This window comes from Thermobia domestica, chromosome 17 (genome assembly GCF_964235325.1).
Source record: "Thermobia domestica chromosome 17, izTheDome1.hap1.1, whole genome shotgun sequence".
Lineage (NCBI taxonomy): Eukaryota > Metazoa > Arthropoda > Insecta > Zygentoma > Lepismatidae > Thermobia > Thermobia domestica.
In genome coordinates, this window is record NC_137470.1 from 29,443,724 (window position 1) to 29,471,427 (window position 27,704).

The following is a 27,704-nucleotide window of genomic DNA, read 5'->3' on the forward strand; positions in this document are numbered from 1 at the left end:
GTACAGTCTTCTCTGCATCAGCAACGCCAAGTTCGATCAGGCGACGAATTACAAGTCTTTTAATGTCAGCTACTTTGAACACTAGGAGGCTTTCTCTCTGCAGCGCATCTTGAAGATGGGAAATCACTTCCGATAGCACCATCCCATATATTAATGCAAAATTTTCTTCTTCAGAGCTCTTCCTGTTACTTACTACTTTACGTACACGATTGTATAACTGAGCAAAACATTTTTTTAATGATATTTAGCTTCCGTAGCGACCATATCACCGCTGCTAAGTTTTGCCAATAACTTAGTGTCACATAAAGTAACAGCCGCATCACGAACTCGGTTACTTAATTCAAGAGTACGAACGTTGACCAGTGTATCAGATGTGATGTCTGCATCACAGAAGAAGCAGATGTACTTGACGTCACCTGCGTGGAACGTTGAACGAGTAGATGGAGCACTATCAACGATTTCATCTTCGTGTTTTCGCTTTTTCGTTATTATCCTCTGTACTTTGGTCGAATCTGTGTCTCCACGCCTTATGAAATTTCTCCTCATTTCTGGTAATGGTTTCCTCGAGTCCACTTCCGTCATCAAGTAATTCACGGCGGAAATCATTACACAAAGTCCTGTATCCTGCGTCAACGTCTGATATTTTGGTTTTCGCTGGACATACGAGTTTTTCAGATGAATGTTCTTGACACAAAATACATAGGTTCCAGTTAATAATGTTTCCAGGTCTTCCACTCACTACACGTTGCAAATCTTGGTCAAGACTGATTAATTGACATTTCTTTCCCTTCGACATGGTTTCTCTGCGAAATGTGTTCCAAACATATCCCAAGCGGAAGTTAACTCAAGGGCGAAAGTAAAAAGACACAAAAACAAATACAATTGTTAAAATTGTAATTGTTAATGACATTGATACAACAATGATAAATGTGCTGTTTGAAAGCTCTTGAAACGCGGGATTTCGATCATTTCAAAGTGTTTTTGTGAGTTCGTACTCGTTTCATAGTTATTCACCGTTAAAGGCAAAAATTGTTTTCGAGTAATACTTTCTTTTCATTTTGAGGCGCCATTTTTAAAAGTGGCGGCCATATATATAAGATATTTTCTACATAAGTCAAAATGTGGAGTATGTCCTCACAAATAAAGCACGAACGAAGTTTCTATGTTGAACGGTAGTCAAGTTATTATTTTTTTAATTTAAATAAATTAATTGAGCTGGCGGCCATGTTGATGACGTCATACCAGGTAAACCACGCCCCCAGAAGTTTGGGTCTATATCCATATTTTGTCCTTACATAAGTACACGTCACTCCTAAAAGTGGCATGTTGGTATCACATTTTGCACGATTTTTCCACTAAGCCACCTAACTATAGTATCCTGAGTGCGTAAAGTCTGGAATTTAAGTTTACTATTATTTTACGTTGGTTTCCCAAGTTAGGTTTTCATTTATATTTAATCCTGCAAATTTAATTTCATGGGTGAAATCTAGTTTTAGTTCAGTCAATTTAATTTGGTTTCTTTTTGTTTTTTGTGAAAAAAAAAAGTATTATTGTGAAATATATTTGTGTGAAAAAAATTTGTTATATGAAAACTACAATAACAATTTTAACCCTGCGTTACTCGCGCACGGTCTTACGTACCGGGCGTAGCCTTTTTAGTTAATTCATCGTCATAAGTTAATAACACGTGCGGACAGTTCGTATAGCTTTCGTTTCTACCTCTCGAAGTCCAGAGCAGTGAAGATAAACCTTCCTCGTGAACTGCAAATGAGAGTTCGAAGAGTAGTGGAGTTCCAGATCAGCAAAAATGCAACTGTCGAAGGTAATGCTGGAAGATGCTCGTTTTGGTCGTGGAATCAGAAAACAAAAAACAGGTTTACAAGTGCCAAATACAAGAAATACATCTGTGGAGAGCATACAGGCCTAAAAGCAATGCTTTTTGATAAGTTATTTCCAGTAAAAAGTTTTTTTAGTTAGATATTTAGTTTCAAGATTTTAGTAGACATTTATAAGTGCAGCTATTATTGTAGGCATGCAATTACGTAAAACATGTAATTACCACTAGCATACTTGCTACTGTATGCAATATTAAAGTTTTCCGTAAATTTCAACGTTTCCTTTCCATTATAACCCAATTTTAGCAATAAAAAGAAAACACGGTCTTTCGGTCCGTGCGCGAGCATTATTGTAACTTTTCTAGCGCGGGTAACGCAGGGTTAAATAATGTGTGATTCTATTGCACAACTTTACACTCCAATAAATTGACAATTTTAAAATTAAACAGGATTTCCACATTCTTTCTCACCGTCTTTTCCCGTCGGTAAAGGAACGAGTTGCCGTAAGTAAAAACCGCGATTTCGAGTTATGACCATTATTTATCCTTATTTAACCCGATCTGTCAATCGTAAAAAATTCGTACCTGAATTTCTTAGATAAGGGGGACATAAACTTTCTGCAGATTGTATATTTTGAAACAGGGTGGATTGATTTAAATCAGTCTGATTTAAATCAAGATTTAAATCACTTGATTTTTTAAATAAAAATCGTTGATTTAAATCGAAATCCGAAATAAATTAATTTAAAGTGAAAATAAGTAAAATCCCGTTTCTGTTCTAATATTTCGAGTATGGAAGTTAATAATCATAATACAATGAGACTCAAATGTACAGTATGTACAGCATAGTATGAAAACAAGTGTCATGCACAGGATGATTAGGGAAAATCCCGTTTTGAACGGGTAACGGAGCAATACTGCTTTCTTCTTTTCGTAACAATGGGTTTGGGTTTTAAAATCTTGAACTGTTCCAACGGGGAAATCACCATCGACATTTAAGACGAAAATTCTTTCGCGTGCGCGTCTGCTTGTTTGTTCCCAGGAAATAGGGCGTATTTAGATGGGTCTTGTCCCCTCTCCGATTATTTAAAGATTTATAACTTTAGGCGAAATTTATGTATTTCGTGCCTCAAGCTAGTTCCAATTTTTTAAAAATATGCCCCTACCAAATATCAGTAACTTTTGTCAAAAAAGTGACATTTTGATAAACGTTGCTATACTTTTTACTTAATGCTTAACCTTATAAATTATATTACCTATTTTCATTTTATTAAAAACAATCTTCATTATTCGATTAAAAAGTACCAATAAACTTTTTTACTGCTTTTTTTTTTTTGGCAAGACTGAAGGCATTGTAGAACATATTACATATGCTTTCACGACTTTCTGCGTCGAGACATAGTGTGTGATGACGACATAAGTTTAAAAAGATATTTTTTTGTTATGCCTATTCTTATTTTTTGGCAGACTTATATTTTGCATTCAAAAGACTGAAATTTTGCACACTCGTTCAGTGCACCCCTTAGTATTTTTCACACGTTTTTAGATCTCTGCGTGAAAACAGGGGGTCCAGAGGGGAAAATGTAAAAAAAAAAAAATAATAACAAAATAGCTTTTTCCGCCATTCAGATGGAGACATACGAATGGTACCGTTTGAAAGGCTGTTCTATTCTAAAGAGAATGACGTACGAACCATGATCCTAGGATGAATAGGGATGTTTCAGGAAACTGTCACCTGATATCCTCTTTTATACTGGAATCTGGGGTATTTGGGGGATATTATTTTTCGCGGGCTTACTTTTGCACCTAGAAGATTGAAATTTTGCACATTTATTCAATGCACCCCTTAGTATTTTTCAGTGTTTCAGATCTCTACCTTAAAACAGGGGGTTGGTCCAGAGAGGTAAAAACTAAAAAGGATATTTTTAACAGAAAATCCCTTTTTTCGTGATTTTTCCGCCCCAGATACACGATGGAGACATTTGAATGGTACAATTGAAAATCTTTTTTATTCTGAAGAGAATAATGTACAAATCACGACTCTAGGATAAATAGAGATGTCTGAGGAAATTTTTATATTACATGCGGGTTATTTGGGGCATTGTGGGGATGTTCTTAGCTCATTGTTAAATATTTTCCCCGCCCTCAGTATTCAAGATAGCTTGAAATTTTATGCACACATTTAGTACAACCCTTAGTATTTCCCAGTTGATTTTGAGATATGTACGTTAACACGAGAGAGTCCAGAGGGGATGAAAATTTGAAAAAAAAAAAAAAAAAAATCAGAAAAATCCCATTCTCTCTATTTCCCGCTTCAGGGACATGATAGGGAAATGTGAATGATACCGTTTCAAAGGCTGTTCTATTCTGAAGAGAATGAGGTATGAACCATGATCCTAGGATAAATAGGGATAATGATGTAGCTGCTTGACTGAAAGTTCATAATTTCTTTTTTTTTTTTAAAAAAAAAAATTTAAAAGGGTTAAGAAACATTGTTTGGGATTAACAGAGGTTAACACCTGGGGATTAATTCAAAATTCAACCCTAATACTTTCATTTAAATGGCATAATTAGCATTTAACACTAATTCCTAATGCTTTTTCTTCAGTTTGCGACTTGTAACTTACGAGGAGAAAGATTTGATTTAAATCAAAAAAATCGATTTAAATAAAAAAAAAATCAACAAAAATGATTTTAAAAAAATCATGATTTTTTTCCACCCTGTTTTGAAATGAGGAGAACGAAATAACGTTCAAGAGACATTTTAGATTGCTCTCCAGTAAAATTATAAAAATGAAGAACGCCACTTAGCCCCTTCACCGACGGTACACTTAACTGCCTCATATTAGCTTCACTATCCTAAACAACTCAAACTAGACAACAAAGCACTAAACGAAGCAACGGTTATTCGTTTGTTATGATTGGTTGAGTCCATTCTGACCAGCCAATCAGTGTTTAGAGGTGTGCGATAAAAATGGCAGGGTCATTTTTAGAGAGGAAAAGATGGCAGGCAGGAAAAAACAATATGTAAATACGTAACATATACACGTAAGAAAGCATTTTCAAATATATTACACAAACTTACCTCCTGCATGTATTAGTTGAATAACTTCTAGCCTTGTAGACGAATTATTAGTATTGGAACATTCAAGAAACAAATTGACTATACTACACAATTTTTCAAACCAACATTCTGGTACTTCTTTTATTCCATTTTCATGGAATACTTAAAACAGATAGCTCCTTCAGAATCAGAAGATCTCATTCATTATTTTGATTCAATATATGTATCCGGTTCATACAGGAGAGTAGGAGGGGAAGAAACTTGAGAGTAGGACACATTCCGCCACGGTTTCCTCCCCAACATTTGAATATGTATCAGGTTACTCTTGGAGAGAACGTATACACATGCGAGGACTGGAAGGTTAAGTTTTCCCGACTTTCTGAGTACAACCATCCAACAATATGGAAGTTAGTTGAGTGCCTGCGCCAAGACTGCACGGCAGTGGAAACAATGATCCTGCAGTGTGAAAGGGGGCAAGTGCCGAAAAAGAAGTGAGTGTATGTTGATTTGCACAACAGGCTGAGCTGAGGAATTTGTATTTAGATTACATTGACGGAAACAAATCCCTTGAAGCCTTTATACGTACAGTCGCTCATAATCTGAGATTTTAAACATGACAGAGTACAAGGTTAAAGTACCACCTGGTTATAGTACAACGAACCAAACTGTGGATTTGCATTATACGAAATTAGACAATACAAAATTATATAATAGTGTAGTTATTACTATTGCATTTAAGTTCTCTTATAGTATTGCGAATTTGACTACATGATTTGCATTATAAAAATAACAATGTATTGTAGTTACTGTTGTTTCACTTAAATTATGTCCTGTATATAGTATAATGTCGATCCAGAAATAATAGAAAATGAAATAAAATAAATACCAGAATATTCGTTTGTCAAGTTGTGTAGTATAAGCAATTTCGCTCTCGAATGTTCCAGTACTAAAGGCTAGAAGTTCTTCAGCTAATACATGCAGGAGGTAAGTTTGACTAATATATTTGAAAATGCTTTCTTACCGTATATGTTACGTGTTTATGTACTGTTTTTCCTCTATGCTATTTTTTCCGCCTGTCATTTTTACCGCGATTCGTGTTCAGAACCAGTTTCTGAGATCTTGTTATATTTAGATGCAACTCAATCTTGTTTTTGTAGTGTCTGATGATCAGTTAGTTGGCGAAATTGCTACACAGTTATTATTATAATTTTCTTTAAAAGAAACGTTGCTTCGTTCAGTAATTTGTTTCCTAGTTCGACATTATAAGGAAATTGAAGTTTCTGATAAGTCTCCTCCATAAAGCACTGTTCTGGAATTCTTTCCCTGTTCGATTTTTCTAAAGCCATTCTTAACCATGTCTATTCATTTCCTTCTTTGTCTCGCTCTACATCTCTTCCCATCCACTTCCATTGCCATTATTCTTCTAACCATATAGTCGTTAGTCGTTTGTTCTTCCACATCGTGTGCAGATGGTAAAATATTTTATCTAGTTCTTAAAATGAGCTTCCCTTCCAGATACCTTCTGTTAAATATCTAGGAATACTGCACGCAGGATATGAATTGTTATGGGTAGCATAGTAGCTAATGAATTGTTATGGGTATCTTGTGGTAAAGTGAATTGTTATAGGTATCTTTTAAATATCTAGGATCAATATTATTCTAAGGCCATCATAACCTAAGTTCTGACAGATGTAACATCGTGTAAGTTGACGATAGTGTTGCGAACTGTCATAGAAAGAAGAATCAAAGTGACCACTTGACAGAACGATGAAGGAATCGAATTACTTTATCACTGATTGAATCAGATTATAAGTTGAAATATTCACAAGCTCGATATTTAAAAAATAATCGTACCTCACTTTACTCCTCAACATTCCAGCACAACGTAGTTCCACTAGGCTTAACGTTATTGCCAAAATAATGAATATTTTTTTCTTTTTCTAATTATTGACACAACTTTGTCCTCTTGACAAGTTTGCTACGTAAATAGAAGTGGGGTTACACGGAACAACAACCGGTCCACCTCCCTGTCGCCGCAGGGAGTAGGTTTTCGTGGAAATGAAAGCAAAGAGGGTAGCGTGTCTGTATGGCTCTTCTAAAGTCGAAGGGCAATGACCCGTGATTTGGAATGTCAGGCTGAAATTAGTAGAATTTGTAATGGTCTTTGTAGGAAATTTGTTGACATCGAAAAAAAAAATGTACATAGTGTATATATTACAGAGACCGTTATAATGAGCTTTTCATAAGGACTGATTTAGAAATTGAGTAGTTGTAAACTAACGAACATGATCCAGCTATGTTTGTCTTTTCGTAGAAGACATTTTTTTCACCAATATATGAAGGGGAGGATACGTTTAGACCCACAAAAATACATTTGGAAACACTAGGTTGTTTCCATGGTAACAGAACAGTGATGTCGCATTTATACACTCATTACTGTGAAAGATTTGGGTTGTCAGGTTGTTTTGATTTCTTGTGCTATCATCTCAGTGCAATGGTGTGAATATTGTGGTGCAATCGTTGTTATTTTCTTTCACCAGTGGAACGTAGTTTGTATTCGTATTATTCACATAGAACTAAAATATAAATTTAGTGTGTGTATATGTATGTGTTTATGAACACAATGCCTGAAGTGCGGAAAGGGGGTGCCCTTGACAAATCAGGCACGGGAATTTGTGTTTAATCTTAGAGAATATTTGGAAAAAGAACGCAATGATGGTCCTTTATTGCCATTGAATAAAGTGGGGGAAATAGTAGATTCAGTTCTATATATTAGCCCTACAACTGTGAAAAGAATCACAAAAGAGAAGTGCCCGAAAGACCTCACTGAACTGACAGAAACTTTATCCACCCTAGGAAAAAAGCGTAGGATTTCTACAGTAAATGGAATTAAATTGTCTACAGCTGAAACCCATTCTCTAACGTAAGTAGTCTCCATTAATATATATATATATATAACAATATGGGTCTTACGCAGAGTCGTTCTGACGCGTGTTTAGTGTCATACTAAAGAGTTGAGTTGATTTTGAGTTTAACGTCTCTTTCAGCAGCGAGGTTATATGAGACGTGGACCTACTGATTAACGTGGAATCCGTACCACATGAGCTTCCGCCGGGAATCAAACCGGGGTCTCCCATACCAAGGGGCGTACGCTAACCGCTTAGCCACGAAGAAGCTCATGCTAAAGAGTTCGACTAAAATATGTTTCCATGCAGCAGTCAGGCATTTAGTATGACGCTAATCATACTTCAAAACGATTCTGCATAAGGCTCTATGTATTTAGAAGTAACGGTTGTAAACATTAACGATTTTGTGAACTATCTTAACGCAATACTAATTTGTTTGTTTCTTTTGACTAATACTTTTGTCAGGAATAATGTTAAATAACATTTTTGTTGCAATACATAGGTGATTCTTTTCCCACAAAATGTGCCCCTTGTTATATTGTATTGTTACAGAAGATAAACGTGGTAATCACGCTTGATCGCACGTGAGAGTTGTCAGAGCTGCTCTTAGCGCGGCCTTACTCTAACGGACGAAAACCATATTGACGAAGAAATTAAATGTCAACTAAAAGCAGGGAATTCGTGTTATTATTCAGTTGAAAATCTTTTGTCGTCGCGAATTCTGTCGAGGAATTTGAAGCTTAAAATATATAAAACGATAATCATGACTGTTGTTCTGTATGGTTGCGAAAGATGGTCGCTTACTTTAAGGGAGGAACACAGACTGAAAATATTTGAGAATAAGATCCTGAAGCGAATATTCGGACTCAAGAGGAACGGGAATGAAGAATGGCGGAAATTCATAACGAGGAACTACATAATTTATACCGCTCACCAAACATTGTTAGGACCATCAAATTTAGAAGGCACAGGTGGGCAGGTCATGTAGCCAGAATGGAAGAATGTAGAAACGCTTTCAAAGTTTTAACTGGAAGTCTAATCGGAAAACGAACATTAGGAAGAACTAGGCGAAGATGGGAAGATAATATTAAGATTGATCTTGTAGGAACAGGAATACAAAGTAGAAACTGGATCCAGTTTGCTACGGACAGAAGTCAACGGAGAGCTTTTGTGAATGCGGCATTGAACCTCCGGATTCGATAGGCCATAAAGTTAGTTTTTAGTTTAGTTAGCATTATACCTTAAGACATACCGGAAAAACATAGTAAATTGATTAATTTAATACGCCACTTTAATATTTTGTAGACTAAATTTATTTATTTTATACGCAATATCTCTTACGTAAATGTCGAAAGATGAAAAAAGAAAGAAAAAGATACTTCACAACAATCAATTCATGCTCTATACCAGAGTTTCTTAATTTTTTTTTTCCCATTTGGAACCACCCTTCATAGTCGCAATGTTCTGCAGATCACGCAGCTCTTGTCCTTTTCCACAACCAAATTCACCATTTTTTTAAAAATCATATATCAATATATCAGTGTACTTGTATTACAGCCCTTCTATTTCAAGTGTACCCATGCTGCTGCTGCTACCAATGTGTTTTTCCCGTACCTCCCTTGAAAGAGGGAGGACAAGTTACTGTCTCCCATATCTTTCAATAGGTGGATGCGACTCGCACCCTTTCTGCAGTCATTGATTCACTTATAGCTCACGGACCACAATTTAAAGACCGCTTCCCTACAGGATATTTATCATAATATATCAAAAACAAAATAAAAGAATTTTTAACATATATCATATTAATATATGGTACCAAAATTTAAATTTCGGTACAAGTCAACACAAAACGCATTGCTATAAAGATGCATTTCTCTATGTTTACATTTTCTCTGCGATTCAATGTGAGAGACTTGAGCACGAACAAAGTTTGACGAGCCTCGAGTGATCATAGGGAAGAAATGTCACGCAACAGTTTACAACCACCATCAGTTCAAGAAAACTATGAAAGAAACAGTGATTTTGGCTCATTTATATTTACAAGCATTTTCACAGATTTACATGCATTATTCACAGTACACCACACACGGCAGATCATTTCGAGAAAAGATTGATCTGGGGAAGCAGGAAATTGGTGATCACTAGTGGGTGTTGTAGTTGCGGGCAGAGCAACGATTGAAAGACAAAACAGTTTTTGAGTAACGGTCGTATGAAAGAAGGATGTGTTTAAGTGCTCTCGTAGGAAAAGAAAAAATAAAGAAAAAAAAAACTGTGTTAAAATATCACTTCAAAGTTACAAGAAAGTGCAATGGACGTGTATAGATGATTTCAGAACAAGAAATCGCAATTCCCGCTAGTCTAGTAGTTAACGCGTGTGCCTTTTGGTTTGATTCCAGCAAGAAGAGTACAAAAAAATTAATTTCACAGTCATTCGTTTCCATTAATCACCCATGTCCTTTAGCCTAAAGGACACAACCCTGGGATGTCAAACTAAAATTGCATTTCAACAAGAAATCCGCAATTCCAGGTAACGCTTTGAAACATCTACGTTGTTCTGTCCCTTCTCAATATCACCGATCAGAAAACACGAGCTCTCTTGTCTCCAGAAGTCATGTACATCTACATTTCCCACATATTTTTTTGTTACCTAATGTGGTTGGGAATATGATGAGAAACTTGGAGAATGTATTTTTTTCGCTCTACTCGAATGTCGTGAGAGAGTTCCTTTTATTTTTCTGGTGTTTTTATTATTCCTTATGTTTTTAACCTCTGTGACCAAGGCTGTAAAGAAGTATTTATATTCATTCTATATTCTTCAGAGCCCATCCTAAAGTTTTGTAAGATCTTATTGATTTTCTTTTCAGATTCCGCAACAAGCACCATATCATATGCAAACCATATACATATTGAACATTGAATATACAAACATTTACAAATACCTACCTACGTACCACTCAATGCTACAGCCCGGAAAGAATCTTAGAATCCTCTGCTATCAACCTCCATTTTTTTTTATCCATCCTTACGCTTCTACTGTCAATTATCTTTCCAAAATCTTCGTTAACATCTTTCAAAAATTTCTTTCTGAGTCTTCTTTACTTGTTGTTGAGTAAATCCTTCCTCTTATCATCTTTCTAGGCTCGCCTCCATCCTGCATTCTTTCCATCTTTCAACACGTCCCACCCAACGCAGTTGTACTTTTATAAATCTTGAAAAATTTTCGCCACAAAATTATTTAATCGAATTCGGCTTCATCATGTCCATCTTCTACAAGTGTCACCATAATTTCAACAGCTGAAAGTGAGAAAGAAAAAGGTACGTTAAAACTTTCACGGTAAAACATTACTGCAAAATGAAAATGTGAAACAAAACAGTGTTTTCTGTTCATTTATTGTGTAGGTGGATAACATAATAGTTTTACATATAAGCAAATATTTACAATAAAACTTCATTAAGGAATTTTGTACTGACAAGAAAATATGAGCCAAAATACTGTCATTAACTTCATTAACTACTGAAAGCGATTTACTTACATTGATAACTCTATGGACTGTTATCATTATACTTTCATTGAAATACGTATCCTAAGAAAACGGAAGGAATGGGATCAAATACCTTCCATGAAACTATTTTCTCACGTGCGAAGAACGGATATTTTACCCAGTCCTCACATAAAACATCACCGAAAGGCTAAGGTGCAGTGCTATTACCCGAATTCAATTCTATGGTTTGGACATGTACAGTCATGTCCAAAATGATTGTCGCATATCTATAACTGTCTTGTTGTGGACACATAATTTGATAATGATTTTGCAAGGCACTTTTAATACTGTTACTATGAGTATGATCGGGAAATGTATATTTGTGGTAAATTTCATAGGAAAAGAATTATAAATATGAAAATTAGAATGTGTAAAACAAAATGTTGCTAAATGGACAAGAAAGTTTTTTTTTTTTTTTCGTTATATTGTTCTTATTTACTGCTCTTTTGACATGAAAGTTACCACATACATGTCTTTACCAATTATACACATATTAACATTATAGGAAATACCGGCGAAATCGTCATCAAATCATATTTATACACATGCATAAATGCATAATTACATATTTATAGACATGCGACAATCATTTTGGACATGACTGTAGAAAGATAAGCCGTAAGTCTGTCAATATTTCCATAACCGAAACAGCAGGCGAGTGTGTACGCCGTGATTGATAGGAAGTATAAGGTCAAACCGGCGAAAGAAGTAGTGTGGCAAGCGAACTATTTAATACGGAGGTCTCCTCTTCGTCAATATCGTCAGTCAATTTATAGTGGCAGTAACGAATGCTCAACAACGTCTGATGCCTGAACTTAGTGTATGAGTTCAAACTCAGGTATAACCCTGTGGCAGCAACACAGCACAGCAACTCGTTGGTTGCAGAAATTTTGTGCATATCTTAAAAATGGCGAAGATCGGCTAAGGACCGGCCGCCTCAAGGTAACAGATTCTGAGGTTATACGAGACACCACTAAGGAAAATCCATCCACCGGACACGACAATTGTCAAACTAACTCTGCATGTCCGGATTCACTGTAGTGAGTCACTTCCACCATCTAGTAAAAACCACCAGGAGCTGTCGTATTGTGTCGCATGGGTTGATCCCAGCTCACTTGTTAGGCTTACGGCCGTGTGCACCAACCAAGTTCAACTGTTGAACGAGGATCATAACCAAGCTCAGTGAAAATGTCTGTTGCACCAACAACGTTCAAGGTTAAGCCTCGGTCAAATGGTGGTTAAACTTGGTTTTAGCTTGAACGGCCGAATTTGGGGGTATAAACTTCGTTGATCCAAGTCAGTCTGTAGTATTAGTGGAATTTGTTATTGTAGTGCAGACGATGTCCGAAAGTGATCTTGAGGATTTAGAGTATTTAGAGGAGAATTGGCCTCATAGAGTAATGAAAGATCGTTGTAATCCATTTGAAATGTTTAGCGAGGAAGATTTTCGAAAAAAGATTCCGGTTGAATAAAACTTTAGTGTAATGTTGTGGGGGAAATTTGAAGAGCAGTTAAGTTTCCCAACAAAAAGAAACAATTGTGTTTCGCCTTTAAATTGATTGCTAATTACGTTGCGTTTTTATGCAACTGGAACCTTCCAACTAGTGGAAAGTTATATGTCTGGCGTTGATCGTTCCAGGGTATGCAGAATTGTGCATAAATGTGCAAGAGCTATTGCCGAATTGGCAGGTGAATACATTAAGTTCCCGAGTACAGAAGCTGAAAAACAACAAGTTATGGCAACATTCTTTAACATTCGTGGTTTCCCTGGTGTTCTAGGTGCAATAGATTGCACGCACATAGCAATTCAATCACCTGGAGGATCTGACGCCGAATTATTTAGGAACAGAAAAGGTTTCTTTTCTATAAATGTTCAAACAGTGAGCGACGCACAGCTGCGTATAAGAAATATTGTTGCGCGATGGTTTGGCTCTGCACACGATAGCACCATATTTCGTAATTCAGCCTTGTATGCCGCTTTTGAAAATGGTGATATTGCAGGTGGCTTTCTTTTGGGTGACAGTGCCTACCCATGCAAGAGGTACTTGCTGACTCTCATTCTAGAGCCAAGAAATCGCAATGAAGAACAATATAACGATGCACACAAAAAAACGCGCAATACGGTGAAAAGGCAGTATGGAGTTTGGAAACAACGATTTCCAATTCTAGCAAATGGGATTCGTGTCCAGCTTCGTAATGTGCTCCCCATAATAGTTGCAACAGCTGTGTTACATAACATATGTATTGATGCTGGAGAAGACCTTCCACCAAATGACAATGACGAAGACTACGTGCAAGTGCAAGAGGAGATTCAGGATTTTGGTGTTCCTCTTATTTTCAATGAAGGCGATACAGCTGCCAGAGAATCAGTTATTCTCACACATTTTTCGGGAAGGGTATAGAGCACTGAGCCCCTACACATAGGTTAGTAGCCAGTTTGGTTCCTTTTTTCATCAAATATCAATACTCAATTCACATAGTATTGCCGAACGAGCTAGCGCGAGTCAAGGCGGGTTAGAGCCCTGCAGGGCACGTTATTTTCTTCTATTATTATAGCTAAATGGAGATGCAGTCAGGTTCTAAACCCTTACCATACCTGCCATGATTTACTGAACCTAACTTAACCTAAGATAGGATCTAGTTTTCAGATCCACCTTAAAAATTCAATATAAATTTCTGTAACTTACCTGGATGACTTCCTAATTTATTTGAGAAGGATAGGACAGCTTGCCCCTATTATTTAAGGAATTTATTTATTGGTAATGTTATTTTACGTAAGTGTTAGTTTTTTTATATTTTATAATTATTTTAGTAATTGAATAAATAACACTATTAACATGAGGCACATAGTGTAAATGATTGCCTCAGGATTCACCATCCAGAAGACAAGTCATGTGAATTACGGCGAAAGTTAACTAGGCAATGATCAAAACATTATTAACTTAAAAGGTTCAGACCGTATTGCCGAGCGAGCGACAGTGAGTGAAAACGGATTAGAAACCCTCAGGGTACGTTATCGTCCATTATAATAAATATAAACTATACTGTATTTTGATAAATTGATAGTTCTTTCTATAGTTGATTTTCGTCGTAATTCAAGTAACTTGTCCTCTGGATGGGCAGGGGGGACCTGAAATATACATTTCTGCCGAACATATACGGAGAAAATTAAGGTTGTCATTTGCGTTTTATAGTGTCAGCAATTTGTTATATGATGTTCCTTGGATATAATTGAATTTAAATTTAGTGCTTCTTTCAGCACCGAGGCTATGGGAGATGTGAAACCTACAGCTTAACGAACCATATGAGCTTACGCCGTGAATCGAACCCGGGTCTTCTGTGCCAAATATTATGTTGATATTCCTTAGTAATGATTAGTAAGGGTAAAAGAATTTCGCTAACCGAAACGGTTCAAGTTTATATCACACATTATTCGATGTTCCGTTGCACTGCTCCAATTATAAGTGTATAGAAGTCACGTAAACAAATCAGTAATCGGAGCAGTGAATCGAAACAACCCAAAACAATATACAGTTAAATATTAACTAGTACTGTACTAGTACAGAATATGCATATCCTCCAGAAAAGATAGACATTTGTAAAAACGTTAAGGTGAAAAATAGCACTAGACCCAACCTAGCTGTAAGTCTGAAATTAAACGGAAATCTTCCATATTTCAGTTTCTTTCCTACAGGATATGCTTATGTAACGATCTTTAATGACAGAAGATCAATGGTTATTTTTAATTAATCTTCTTTGTTAAAGTAATTATTATTCTAAAAAGCAGTTTAGTTGCATAGCAAGTCAATACGAAACTATTTAATATACTTCATGCATTTCCTCGGCTTCGTATGGCTCTGAAGAATAATTATGATTGATTTCGTTTCTTTTGCTTGCTTGATTGATTATTGTTAAACTTCCTTCTCTGCAACAAAGCTATATGAGACGTGAACCTAGAGTTTAATCTAGAATCCAAACCACTCTTTCAATGGTCTCCCACCGAAAATCGAACCCGGGACCGTTTACACCAAAGGCGGGCGTACTAGCCACTAGTCTAGCGGGGAGGGCATAGCTCCTTTTGCGCCAACTCTTATTCATTATTGTAAAATTCTGTGAGTAAAGGTTGAATTTTTACCCAATCCGTTCGTGATTATTTTATTATTAATTTGATAGAAATTGTATTTGTGAAAGATAAGGATGGGCTCCATTTTCCATAGAACATGGTTCCAGTGGATAATTCAGTAAAACATAAAATATTTTAAAACCCGTGAAGCGTTGTTGTCTAAAATCATATTAGTTAGGTCAAAGGTCATATAGTGGCGGAAAAAAGTGAATATCATTAACGTTAACGACTGTGGAGAAAGTACAAAAGTGAGCACAACTTTATTCCATTCGGCAATGTTTGGGTTTCTATTTCAAAACTTCATAGTTCTAAGAATGCCTTTAGAACGAGCCTGCACTCGGCTTGGGGAAATGTATTTTTGCGAGGTATACAAATCGGAACCTTATACACTGAGTGACCATATACCACCAATGGTACATTTCCCGAAGACAGTTGGTGGCTCGTTTCAAAGATCTTACTGAGTGCGTATAAAATATAAGATAAAACCGAAACGTTGTAGGTAAAAAAAAAAAAAAAAAAAAAAAAAAAAAAAAAAAAACATTGTGAACATTTCTTTTTCTATTCCTATAAACGATAATGTTAAATTAAAATTCAGTTTTTGCGCCTGTGTTTGGCCTTTGACCAAAAGTACATGTATGTTTCATCATAGTATTTGGTGGGACTATTGCCTACATATTTTTTTTAAAAGTATGCAATGTATTTTCTGCATGAAATTTGAAGGTGCTTTTCCCTTCCCCCTAAATAGGGCATAGTGACGCCACTACACAAAACTATGATTGTGGTTTTATAATTTTCGTGTCAATTTTCACTCGACAACAAGTCAATTTGTAAATGATAATACAAACATAAAGCTAAACAGTAATATTTTGGGATTCCTTTTGCTATCTTAACATATAAAAAAAAATAAAGGTGACTGAATCATCAGTGAACTTATTTTCCACCGTGAATACTAAAGGAAATAAACCGTATATCAAATGCATGAAGGAAGCAGTACATGTAAATTAAAAGAGAATCTGTTGCTTTAAATACAGGAAATATTGAAAAATATTGATATTTCGTTAAGGTTTGCTCTTTTATGTATTAAATAATAAATACCAATCTCATCACATATTAACAAAACTTTAATTATTTAAAAATTTTCCTGTACAGCAGATTTAAATGCGAGAATTACATATTATGCCTTCATCAATAATTTTTTTTTCTTCTTCTTTTGCTTGCTTTAATTGCGTTAACTTAATTTGCTTTCGAAGAAGCTTAAATGTTAAAGCATGCTCGCGTACCATAAGTTTGTGTTTCCGTACCATGAGAGCGTGTTTCTTCTCATAGTATCTTCTCTTTGCTTCTGCATCTTCCTGTACCTGTTTCGTTGCTGCCGATGGTGTACAAGTTTTTGGCTTTTTTGTCTTCGGAGTGTTTTTCCACACATTTTCATAATGGAAAAGTGGTACTACAGAGTTCGGTGTGCTCGAGGTTGAGTAGCAGATGTGTTGTCTTGCTCTAAAAACTGAGGTTCTTCACTATTAACTACTACAAGCGTAGATCTATCGCAATACACATCATGGTGACCACTGTCTGGGAAGTCTAGAGTTACCTGAAAGAAAATGAGAAAGAATTTTACATTTATGTACGCTTTAATTCCTATTACAACTGTTCTAACTCATCCCTACTGACTGATCCCTCTCTACACATACACACACACATATATATATCCGTTTCTGGTTTTTCAGTAATGAGGACATACCGTCTCTGGTTTTTCAGTGATCAAGACAATATTTAAATAGCCGGTATGTTGACTCAAAATCATAATAAAACATCCCGCCTCTGCTTTTTTCACCACTTCGAACACTGTATGCATATACACATGTGAAAAGGGGAAAAAGTAGGCCCTTAAGATTTTTATAAAGTAGCTCCTTAAGATATTGAGAATAAATACGCATATCTCCCACATACTCATAATTTAAAAGCAAACAGAACGGAAACACAACAAAACTTTGTACTTATAAAAGTATTTGGTTTCTATCATAGATTCTATCTAGCGCACAAGAAGCAAAATATCTCCAACGGCTGAAGTTTTAAGCTGCAATTATTTTGGACACTTCGAAATTGCTTCTTTAACATGACTTCGTGATAGAAAACATGGTTTACACTGTATCTGCATAAGCATTAGTACTGTGAATTTTTATCCACTTATCTACAACCTGTTAAAGAACTACATGAAATTCAAATTTCCTTTAAATTAATTACATAAGTATACGAAACTAGGTAATAGCTGAAGGATCCAAGTGTTCAAACAACGTAACGACGCTAATTTTAAATTATCTTTGGCACTTCAACTTGCATGCGTTCTAGGAAGAAACTATGCCGCTAGGAGAACAACACTATTTATCAGTATACTTCCAACAGTAAAATTTTATGCACATATATAATAAGTTTCCTTAAGTTGATGTTATTAGTTTTTCTAAAAAAAAACTTGTTCAACTTTATAATTTTCAGTTCGGAAAAACCGACAAAATATCTATATATCGTATTAACATTAGATTACAATGCTGGTTTTTATTTTATTTTATTATTTTTTCTAATCACTCCAAAGTAAATCAGTAATTGTCACGTTTGCTATTGCTACCTTTTTCAGGTCACACAGAAATTCCGACTTGTTAACTGCGTCCTTTAGGAAGAAGATACTACATAAACGTTAGTTTCGATTTATTTTTTATTATTGTTCTTTTAAAACACTACATTTTTACAATTAGAAACGTACAACTGAAAAGTCTGTGGTTTATTTGCCGAAAAATACTTCCACAAAGGTTAGAGCATAGTTTTACCTCTTATCGGCTCATAATATTATAAAGAAAATACAAAAACTAAGGTGTATAAAAAGTAATTTTACATTGAGATTTACGTCTTTGGTTCTTTATTTTTAAGAATAAGACGGAGGTAGAAATACTTTTGATACATTCTTTATTTAAAGGGATAAATTGTAATAAAACCTGAAAATGCTAGCAATCGCAAATTCGGTAATAATCGTTTACGTTTGGACTGAAGTGGTTATATAAAAATACGCAAAAGAATCTTAAAGTGTATGAATGGGCAAGGCCAGATTAAGACTATTGGGATCCGTAAAGCAGGCTCCATTAAAAAAAAAAAAAAATCAAATTTCCAGACGACAGCTTCAAAAAGGAACATTGTGGGTTATGTAGTAATAAACGCTTAACAAAAACTAAATACTTTGCATTCACAATTAGTCTTTGGGGTCCCCCCTTCAGCGATTGCTTCAACCGCTCCACCTTTAATACGGGCCTGTTATTAGGATATACGATTTTTCGGTATTTCCGAAGTGAATGTCAAGAACTGAAATTAGTGACGACGCTGTAGGGGGAAGTGGGTGGGTTGCCAAGCGGCCTCCTTCTCATCCCCTAGACATTTATCATGTAGGTGACATAATATAAAACTATTTTCGGTATTCAAAAGAATAATTGCAACCCCCTTCCCAAATGTATGTCTCTTCCCTTGCACACATCTCAAGAAATTAAAGCTGCTCTCATTACTGATTTGGAGCTGGTGGGTTTTAATCATTAAGACGAAATATTAATAAAAGTGACTCATGGCAGTGGCGTAGCCAAGGAGTGGCTCCATTGGGTCCAGAACCTCTCCAAAAATTTTGGTGAAACAAGTAAAATACTACAAATAGATAAAATAGCAATTTTAACATCAACTTTATAAGTGTTGCCTGGCATAAGCGTAGAACGTAAACTGAATGATTTTATTTATTATTTTTTTTTTTCTTGAAAGTGTCACCAGTTAGAACTTCCCGAAATGAAGTTTCTGGCTAGGAGCCTGAAGCAAGGAAACGTTTTTAAAAAAGTAAAATCAATAGTGACAAAATATATGTGATTCTATTAACAACACAGTTTATTCTTTAAAAGGGTGCACGCAGGCCCGTATTTATATATTGTGCTCTAAATTCGCCGCCTCCCACAAAAAAAGCCGCCCTTCCCACTGTCCTCAAAAACGACCAATATTAGAGTTGAATTGATAGTTTTTGGAGTCGCTGAGATGAATAGAGACAGTTTTAATACATTTCAACTTCAAGGTCATACTCCATACCCCAGGGAGGGGGAGAGATTTCATAAGTAATCGAAAACGACAGATATTAGTGTTGAATTCATTGTTTTCGAAAGTGATGAGTTTAAGGGTATCAGTTTTCATGACGTTCAAGTTCATCCTCACCCTTTGGGTGGGGGTGGGAGGATAACAGGGTTTTAAACAACACGGGCTTTTTTGAAAAAGCCCAACCCACCTGGGCCCATATGGGTATTTTCGGGTTTAATTGGGTTTTTCGGGTTTAATCTTTTTTTTTTTTCGGAATATTTCAATATCTTTGAAGTAAAAGTGTTAAAATGTGATTTATATTTCAAGATTGCCATTGTCACAACTTGCAACAATTTTCTACTTACTGCTGTTTTGAAAAAAATGGCCGCCATTTTGAAATTTTACACTCGATCGCCGAGAAAATCTATACAGCAAATTTAGCATTCTCTTGCTTTCACCGTCAAAATTTCAACTTAAAAGACTGAAAATTGCGCTTTGTAGCGTGGATACTCGCTGTTTGGAAAAATGGCCGCCATTTTGACATTTTACGTTGGTATGCCGCCAAAATCTATACATGAAATTTAGAGTGTCTCGTGCTTGTATTCTAAAATTTTAACTTAAATGGCCAAAAGTTGTACCCTGTAGTGTGTGTGGTAGAGGCAGACAAACGAGTTGAGTTGATTTTGTGTTTAACGTCTCTTTCAGCAGTGAGGCTATATGAGACGAGGCCTACTGTTGTTGTGGAATCCGAACCACACGAACTCCCTCCGGGAGGCAAACCCGGGTCCCACGCCGAAGGCGCGTACACTAACCGCATAGCCATGAAGGAGCTCGGTACACAAACGAAGATCAAGTCATCCAGAAGCCTGACTGACGTTCGCCAAATATGAATACCAAAAGGGGTCTATTAATTTAAAACAAAGGTACAATTCCTGTTGTATGAAATAAATAAATGTTTTAAAATGTCTTATATGAAATTAACATATTCCAGCGTAAATAAACCTGCCATATTTTCTCCATGAGAATACGGGACACCTCAGAGCCCCCCTTCCTCAACTTTCCAACACAATGCAATGAACTGTAGTCTGGTTATGAACAAAAGTATAATAGGCCGCGGTGGATCAGTGGTAGAGCGTTCACCTCTAGTGCATGGGGTTCCTAGTTCTATCCTAGCTCGCGCTAAGTGAGCTTTGTGGTGGACAAACACCTTGTGCGTGGCTTTTCTCGAGATTCTCCCGTTTCCTCCCACTTTCTTCATTCTGTCATTTCTTTCATTTCTCATCATCACCGTCACCTTGAGCATAGCAGGCATAACCGTGAGACTAAAAGATTTGTTTTTCAATAATATAATAGGCGAAAGTTCACTAAGCAGCAGCTGCTTTTATCCATTCGTACCCTGTAATTAATTGTATAGACTGAAGATGCCTAAAAACTTAAGATGTGCTATAAAAATGCTTTACAGGAAAACAATATGCAAATTATTTAAATCAGCGGTACAATCAACTTTCAATATTTTTCGCGCGTTTAGCAATATTTATTTACATGGCTGTATCTGCCAAAATTACGTTCGTCCGTTTAATCTGTTGAAAAGCTGATTTTTCTCCTTGTATCGTGTGTAATTGTCAGGTTCGGATTTACATTTTTCTAAGACCTGGGCCAAAGCACAATTCTGTGCCCCTAGCCACTGAAAAAGATTATAATTCTTGTTAACTTATCTAATGTGTTCCTGAAGAAAAGGTTAGTCATCTTCCCTGTGTTTGTAAATGTAGAAACATTCAAAGCCTTTTTTTTTTTTAATGTTCCGGAGAGTATCCAAGTTTCCATCAAGTGCAATGGAAAAAGTAGCATTGCAAATTTCGCTCCCTATCAAGTAGAACAGGGTGGTGTTATAACTTCCTCGAAACTGTTACATGCAACAGCGTACTGTTCATTCACTAATTCACAGGATTCCTAGCCAATGTCAGATTTTTTTGTTTTTCACTTTTCGAATAATCTGATACTGATAGGAGAAATGGAACGGAGTTAAAATACGGACATTTCCCTGTCCCGACTAAATTTACGGGGACGCGGGACACTCGGGGCCCAAAAACGGGACTGTTCCGTTTTTTACGGGACGTATGGCAGGCTTAAGCGTAAAATAAATAGTTTTATTGTTGAAGTATTCATTTCCGATCCTTCTGCATTTAATTCGGTAATTTCCCGAGCACTTCTTCCACGGCGTGTACATCAAAACTTCCACTAGTACGGAAATTTGAACTCAGCACTTGAAATAGTAAGCGTTACATAGTCTTCGGAACCCCGAGCATTAAACTTCTTAAATTTGACAAGAATTTTTACGCTATTGCTGCTGTTGATTCTACAGAATGCTTATTTGAAGAGTAGCAACAAATGACTGAATTAAACTGTTATTGTTGGAAAACCAAATTTCAGTTGAAGAACCTTGTGTTTTACATCAAAGGTAAGAAATAATACTAATAGTTTTACTAATGTATTTACATATGTACTATTAGTACCGGCACCTATGACCTTGAACTAGTCAAACGTATGAGTGATAATGTCCCTTGGTGTCGCCAAGTCGACGAGCATACTATTCACAGAAAATATTTTCTAAAGTACAAAATTGCTTATTTTACTTCAAATAGGCTACAAGCATAAGCCATACAGTAATTTGTTCTATAATTATCTTAAGCTAAGGTAAGTTTTTTTTTTTTTTTTTTTTTTTAATTCATTTAGTGCATTCAGAACTTTATAAAGGCCTTATGTTGAATGTTATTGTATACCTTAACGTGAAAGCCTCTAATTCGCCCAAGGAAAGTCTAAAATCTGATAAAAAGCACTTACAATATGATCACCTTAGTTGTATCAATAATATACTAACAAATAGGTCAAAAACCCAGGTGGGTTTTAAAGTGGGGTTTTTCAGGCGGGTCTAACCCGAAAAAAAACACCGTTTTTTTTCGGGCTGGGCCCACTTGGGCAAACCCTGGAGGATGAATTTTTAAAAATAATCAGATAAGCTAGCTAATTAGTAACTACTGTAATTACAGCGAATTGAACACATTAATATATTTTCTCGCGCTTGCGCGGGACTCTACGGGTTGCTAGTTTTAAATATTACTTTATTGTGAATCTTTAAAAAAATCCTGAGGGCCGTGGTGGCTCAGTAGTAGAGCGTTCACCTCTGGTGCATAGGGCCCTTGGTTCAACACCAGCTCGTACCAAGTGAGCTTTGTGGTGGACAAACACCGTGTACGTCGGTTTTCTCTGGGTTCTCCCGTTTCCTCCTACTTTCTTTATTCCATCATTTCATTCATCACCATCACCAACTCCTTTACACCTCCTCCAACCGTGGGACGTTTGCCGCTCCGTAAATTCTGCCGCCCTGTGCTGAAGCACAGAACAGTACTTACCTAAATACGGGCCTGGGTGCATGGTGAAACAACAATAGGTCACTGAAACGTAACGTCGGTACGTGTACATATGAATGCTTGTGTAATGCATGAGAGAAGTGATTGAAAACGTACTTTCATTACAGAATATGAAAATTTATTTTCATCTCATTTGTAAAAGAAACTACTAAAACTAGAACTGAATATGGTACTTGAATGCTCGTCGTCAAAGTAATTACGTTACCTGTACTTATAACTGCAAACGAAGCTTAGGAAAAACAATTCTCATTTTTTTACTTCCAAAAATCGTAGGTTTCGAAATTTGACTTGGTTGCTAAGCAGTGGTACCATACAAAATGCAGTCATGATAAATCATTCAGGACCTAACATTTGCGTAATCTACTATAGTTTGGAATTAAGATCCGAGGTTGTCATAAGATGTATAAAAGAAAAAAAAATCGGAGTAATTAGATTGCATATTTTGAATTAATGAAAATGTAAGAAAGACCCACAGGCCCTTGTTATGGAGATCGTTGTAACAGCTTCTAGAATAACTCCTATACTGTACATTTTTTTTTTTCAGTAGCATCATTCAAATTAATTGAAATACATTATTATGGAAATAATCTTGGACGGATGAGATTTATTCAAGCAAGTATTGTAATGTTCTCCAAAGATGTGCGGCATTATTGTCCACCTACATATACTGAAAGTGAAATTTCACCCTCAATTTATAGGTGAACTTACCCTACAAATGTAATATACAAAGTACCAATTACCTCGCAAGAGACATCTGAGCTAGACACATCAATACAGCCTTGTGCATCTACACCAGATTCGGTTGAACCTACAGTGCACAGCACAGCTACATCGGAACCTGTAAGGAAAAATAATGTACTAATACTTTTCTGGACTTAAAGCAACTAAAAATTTATAATATAAACTCGAGTTTACAAAATAAATAGATAAAGGATGACAAGAGTATCTTCATTTGTGATACAACTTCACCAAATTAAAGGTATGTGATTGCTAAACTAGCGACTCGAGCATTGAAGCCTCTACTTTCTGAAGACGGTGTGAAAGAAATAGAATTTGACATTACTAATGCACCATATGGTAAAAAGCAAATGAAGTAATGAATACCAAATTTAGAAACAGCTGCAAGTCCTGCAATTACAGTATTATTGTACTTTACGCAGTAAACCTGCTCACTATGCCAAGGTGTCAAATCAAGGCACACGATGTGCACTGCCCTTTTCTCTTACCTCTGGAGCATAAATGTGGGGCGTTACTTAAAAAAAACTACTGAGTGTAACTATAACCAGAGGAAATCCATATATATTCGACTGTAGTAGGTTCATTCCTGTCTATACTGACAGTAATCTCATATTAGTTGTGCATCGTTAAGCAAACAATAGATCATGGGTCGGAGAAGTCGCGCGGTCTGAAAGGTTCATTGGTCACGTTTCCAAGGGATTGAATTCGGGTGAGGTTTTAAATTACAAGAATTCGAAGAATTAGAGCCACGTAAGGAACGTTGTTTTCTTCCATTACTAAAGCTAAATTGAGATGGTTCATTGTTCTAGACCATTTCCAACGTGAATCCCGTTTATTCTCCACTAGTACTAGTGTATTATTACCAATAACGTACTAATACTGCTACTAACCCACCTTTCAGTGATGTAATTGGGTGTATACGACTCATACTTACCTAATATTTTTATAATCCAGAGTGCACGCACCTTAAATTCAAGAAAGGGGTTCACTCGAGCAGGCTGTTCTACCAAATAAAAATTTATACGTAAAATACGGTGTGAAACATTTTTCGTGAAGAAATGAGTGTGTGAATATAAGTAATTACTATCAGTGCACAGCATATTGAAATGAATTTTGAGTGATAGCAAAAGTATTGTGTGTGTGTGCTCTTCCCTATCCTCTTTTTCACGCAAACCCTCCGTCGCTGACGCGCCTGCCTCCTACGGACGCACCCCATACCTCCGCTCGGGCCTCCCTGCTCTGACTCGCTTAAGTAGCATTCGTGCTTTTTACTGGCCACCTAGCACATATTGGCATGTGATTTATGCACCATAGCTTTTATTCCATACTGTATTTATACCATGCCCTCCTCATGTCAATCTGGCAGTGGTAATTACTGTCCTCATTTAGAGCATGCTGTGCTAAAAGAAATAAAAAGCTTTATCCTAACCTCAAAATGTAAGATATGTCAAAATTTGGTAGAACCGTCTGCTCGAGTAATGCCCAAGAACGAGCGAAAATGGAAGTGTATACAATATATTGTTTCAAACAGTTCACCTTATACCTACCAAAAATATTACCATTATATCACTGCTAACTTCTTATGAAAGTTCGTAGCAATCTTCTATTTTACGCATTTTCATGATCTCGAATCTTGGTTCCCTTCTGCTACATAATAGCCAAGGATAATGTATGAAATTTCAGCACGAACCATTTACACAAATTTTATTATGCCCTATTATTATTATTATGCCATTATGCCCTATTTAAGCTATTGAACTGAATCCTACTTTCTGAAAATATAAAATAAAAGTACTTACACATTTCTCTTCTGGAAATTCCATCCGAATCGAATGGATTCGGAAGAGGCGTCATTTGTTTCCCAAGCATTCCAACTAGCTTCTCTTCTATCAAACTTAATTTCTTCGGCTGCGCAGGACCACCACCCATCTTATAATAATCTTTACGATCTTCTGCCAGATTTCTCCTCGCTCTCTTCTTCATATTGTCGTAACAATTTTTAATTTCTTTCACATTCCGTTTGACAACATTTGGATTGTAGTTGAATTCCTCTACAATCTTCGCCCACATTTTTTCTTTCGCTTTTATGAAATTCCCATCAGTCCGTTTACATTCAACAATGTCTTTGTATTTTTCAACTAGCGAAATTCATGTTCGGAAAAATTTTTTGTTCGTGGTTTCATTATTTTTTCCATCACAATTACCACTGAAATTAGAGAACTTTATGCACACACTCTCGAAAGTCGAAAAGACCGGCACGCGCTATGCTTTCTTCATTTGTTACTTTGTTGAACGAAGATTAGAGACAAAAGACGACAACCAATCAAAATCGATTTTACAAATTGACCGAAGTTTACTTAAACGAGATCTACTGAACCCCGAATTTCAATGGTGCAACAAAAATCCTGGAACCACGTTTAAACTTCAAAGTTCAATGTTGAACGCGTTTAAGTGAACGCTCGTTTAAACTTCGTTGGTGCACACCGCCGTTAGAGGAGAGTAGATGTGTGCCGAGAACTGCTGCCAAATACATGTACTTTGTGTTTCCTGGAACGGATTTTCATATGCGACGAAAAGGTGTGTTTTCCGTTATCCAAATGTGCAAAAATAGGGGTTGAGCAACGGCCACTTCCAGGAGCGGGTGTCAAGAGCATAAAGTTATGATGTGTACGTTCGGCAAATGGAGGATGCACGGGGCCACGGTAACACATGCTGTTGATGGTGTTGGCGAAAGTGGTTCCAGAAAAAGGAGAGAAAAATTGCATGAGATGTATATTAAAACGGATTAATTACAGTGGATGACACCGTACGAACTGTACAGAGTGATTACAAAGTCCTGTTGATGAGTGCACTTATAGAAGAACGGATCGTAATGAGCACGTGGACTTACAAACGACCGCATACATGAAAATCAATTAGAGATATTCAGCATGACTTCACTGTAAGGTTTCAGAAACTTTCTCTTTCAAAATCAACAATTTTATAGTGGGAGAAAAAGCTCTTTGAATGGTTGCATAAAAGATAAGCCCCACTCAGGACGACCATCAACACGACCGGAAACGTGTGTGGAGGCTTCAGCGTTTGTTGAGCGTGCACCAAAGAAGTCCATTCGTAAGCAGTCACAGGAATTGGGTGTTTCATACTCGTACAAAAACATTCGAAGAAGGATTTGCAATTAAAGGCGCTTAAATTTTAGTTTCTAAATGAATTGAGCGATAGTGGCATGTGAAAACGTCAGCAGGCTTGCGGGCGAATGCTCGATGTGTTTAGAACTCTTTCTTCACTGAAAGTGTTTTTCTCGGACAAGTGCGTAATATATCGCAGTGCAAAAGCCAGAAACATTTATTTCTGTAGTAAAGTGAATCCACATTTTTATGAAGAACTTGAACACAACCCACAACATGCTATGACCAGGGCTGCAACGTCTGCAACCCACTTGGTAGGTCCATATTTCTTTGATGGAGTTGTGAATTATTGCGTATCTCACCACGTTATGTGATTGGTTTATTTCATATCTGCAAGATCGAGGACTGCTTGACCGTGTATAGTTTCAGGAGGACTGAGCACCAGTCCATTATACTATTGCCGTCAGAGATTATCTCAATGAGGTATTTCAAGATAAATGGATTGGATGCGGTTTTGTCCACTTGCCTGCACCTTTGGAGTGGCCACCCCGAACTCCTGATCTGTCATCTGGCGATAATGCATTATGGGGGTTCATAAAACGAAAGGTTGCTGCCACACGTTACGAGACAGCTGACGAACTTAACAACGATCTTCGACATGCATTTACTGCCATCACTCCAGCAATGTTGAGGAGAATTTTACATCATACATGGAGGAGAATCATACTCTGCAATGAAAACTTCTTGTATGGTGTACACACAGACGCTCTGGAATAAATAGTAAAGAATAGTAACATTACCTCAAAGTTGTCCTCTGTCATAATCCCACAGTAATACAATGCGACCATATATGTA

The 27,704-nt window shown here is 36.5% G+C and overlaps 1 protein-coding gene across 6 annotated transcripts in view; it reads right to left on the reverse strand.

Moving 5' to 3' along the window:
- LOC145674584 (myb/SANT-like DNA-binding domain-containing protein 3) overlaps positions 1-27,704 on the reverse strand; it is a 342,109-nt gene that overhangs the window by 271,758 nt on the left and 42,647 nt on the right. For 2 of the 6 annotated variants that reach the window (XM_081744782.1, XM_081744783.1), the window contains exons 3-6: positions 25,524-27,617; positions 23,727-23,824; positions 16,750-17,060; positions 10,748-11,098 (exon numbers count right to left, since the gene is read on the reverse strand). In XM_081744782.1, the coding sequence (XP_081600908.1) occupies positions 16,917-17,060; positions 23,727-23,824; positions 25,524-25,794 (513 nt within the window). In that variant the 5' untranslated portion in view covers positions 25,795-27,617 and the 3' untranslated portion in view covers positions 10,748-11,098; positions 16,750-16,916. Of the gene's footprint in view, positions 1-10,747; positions 11,099-16,749; positions 17,061-23,726; positions 23,825-25,523; positions 27,618-27,704 lie in introns of those variants that run through there. The other 4 variants (XM_081744780.1, XM_081744779.1, XM_081744778.1 and 1 more) reach the window with 4 other exon arrangements.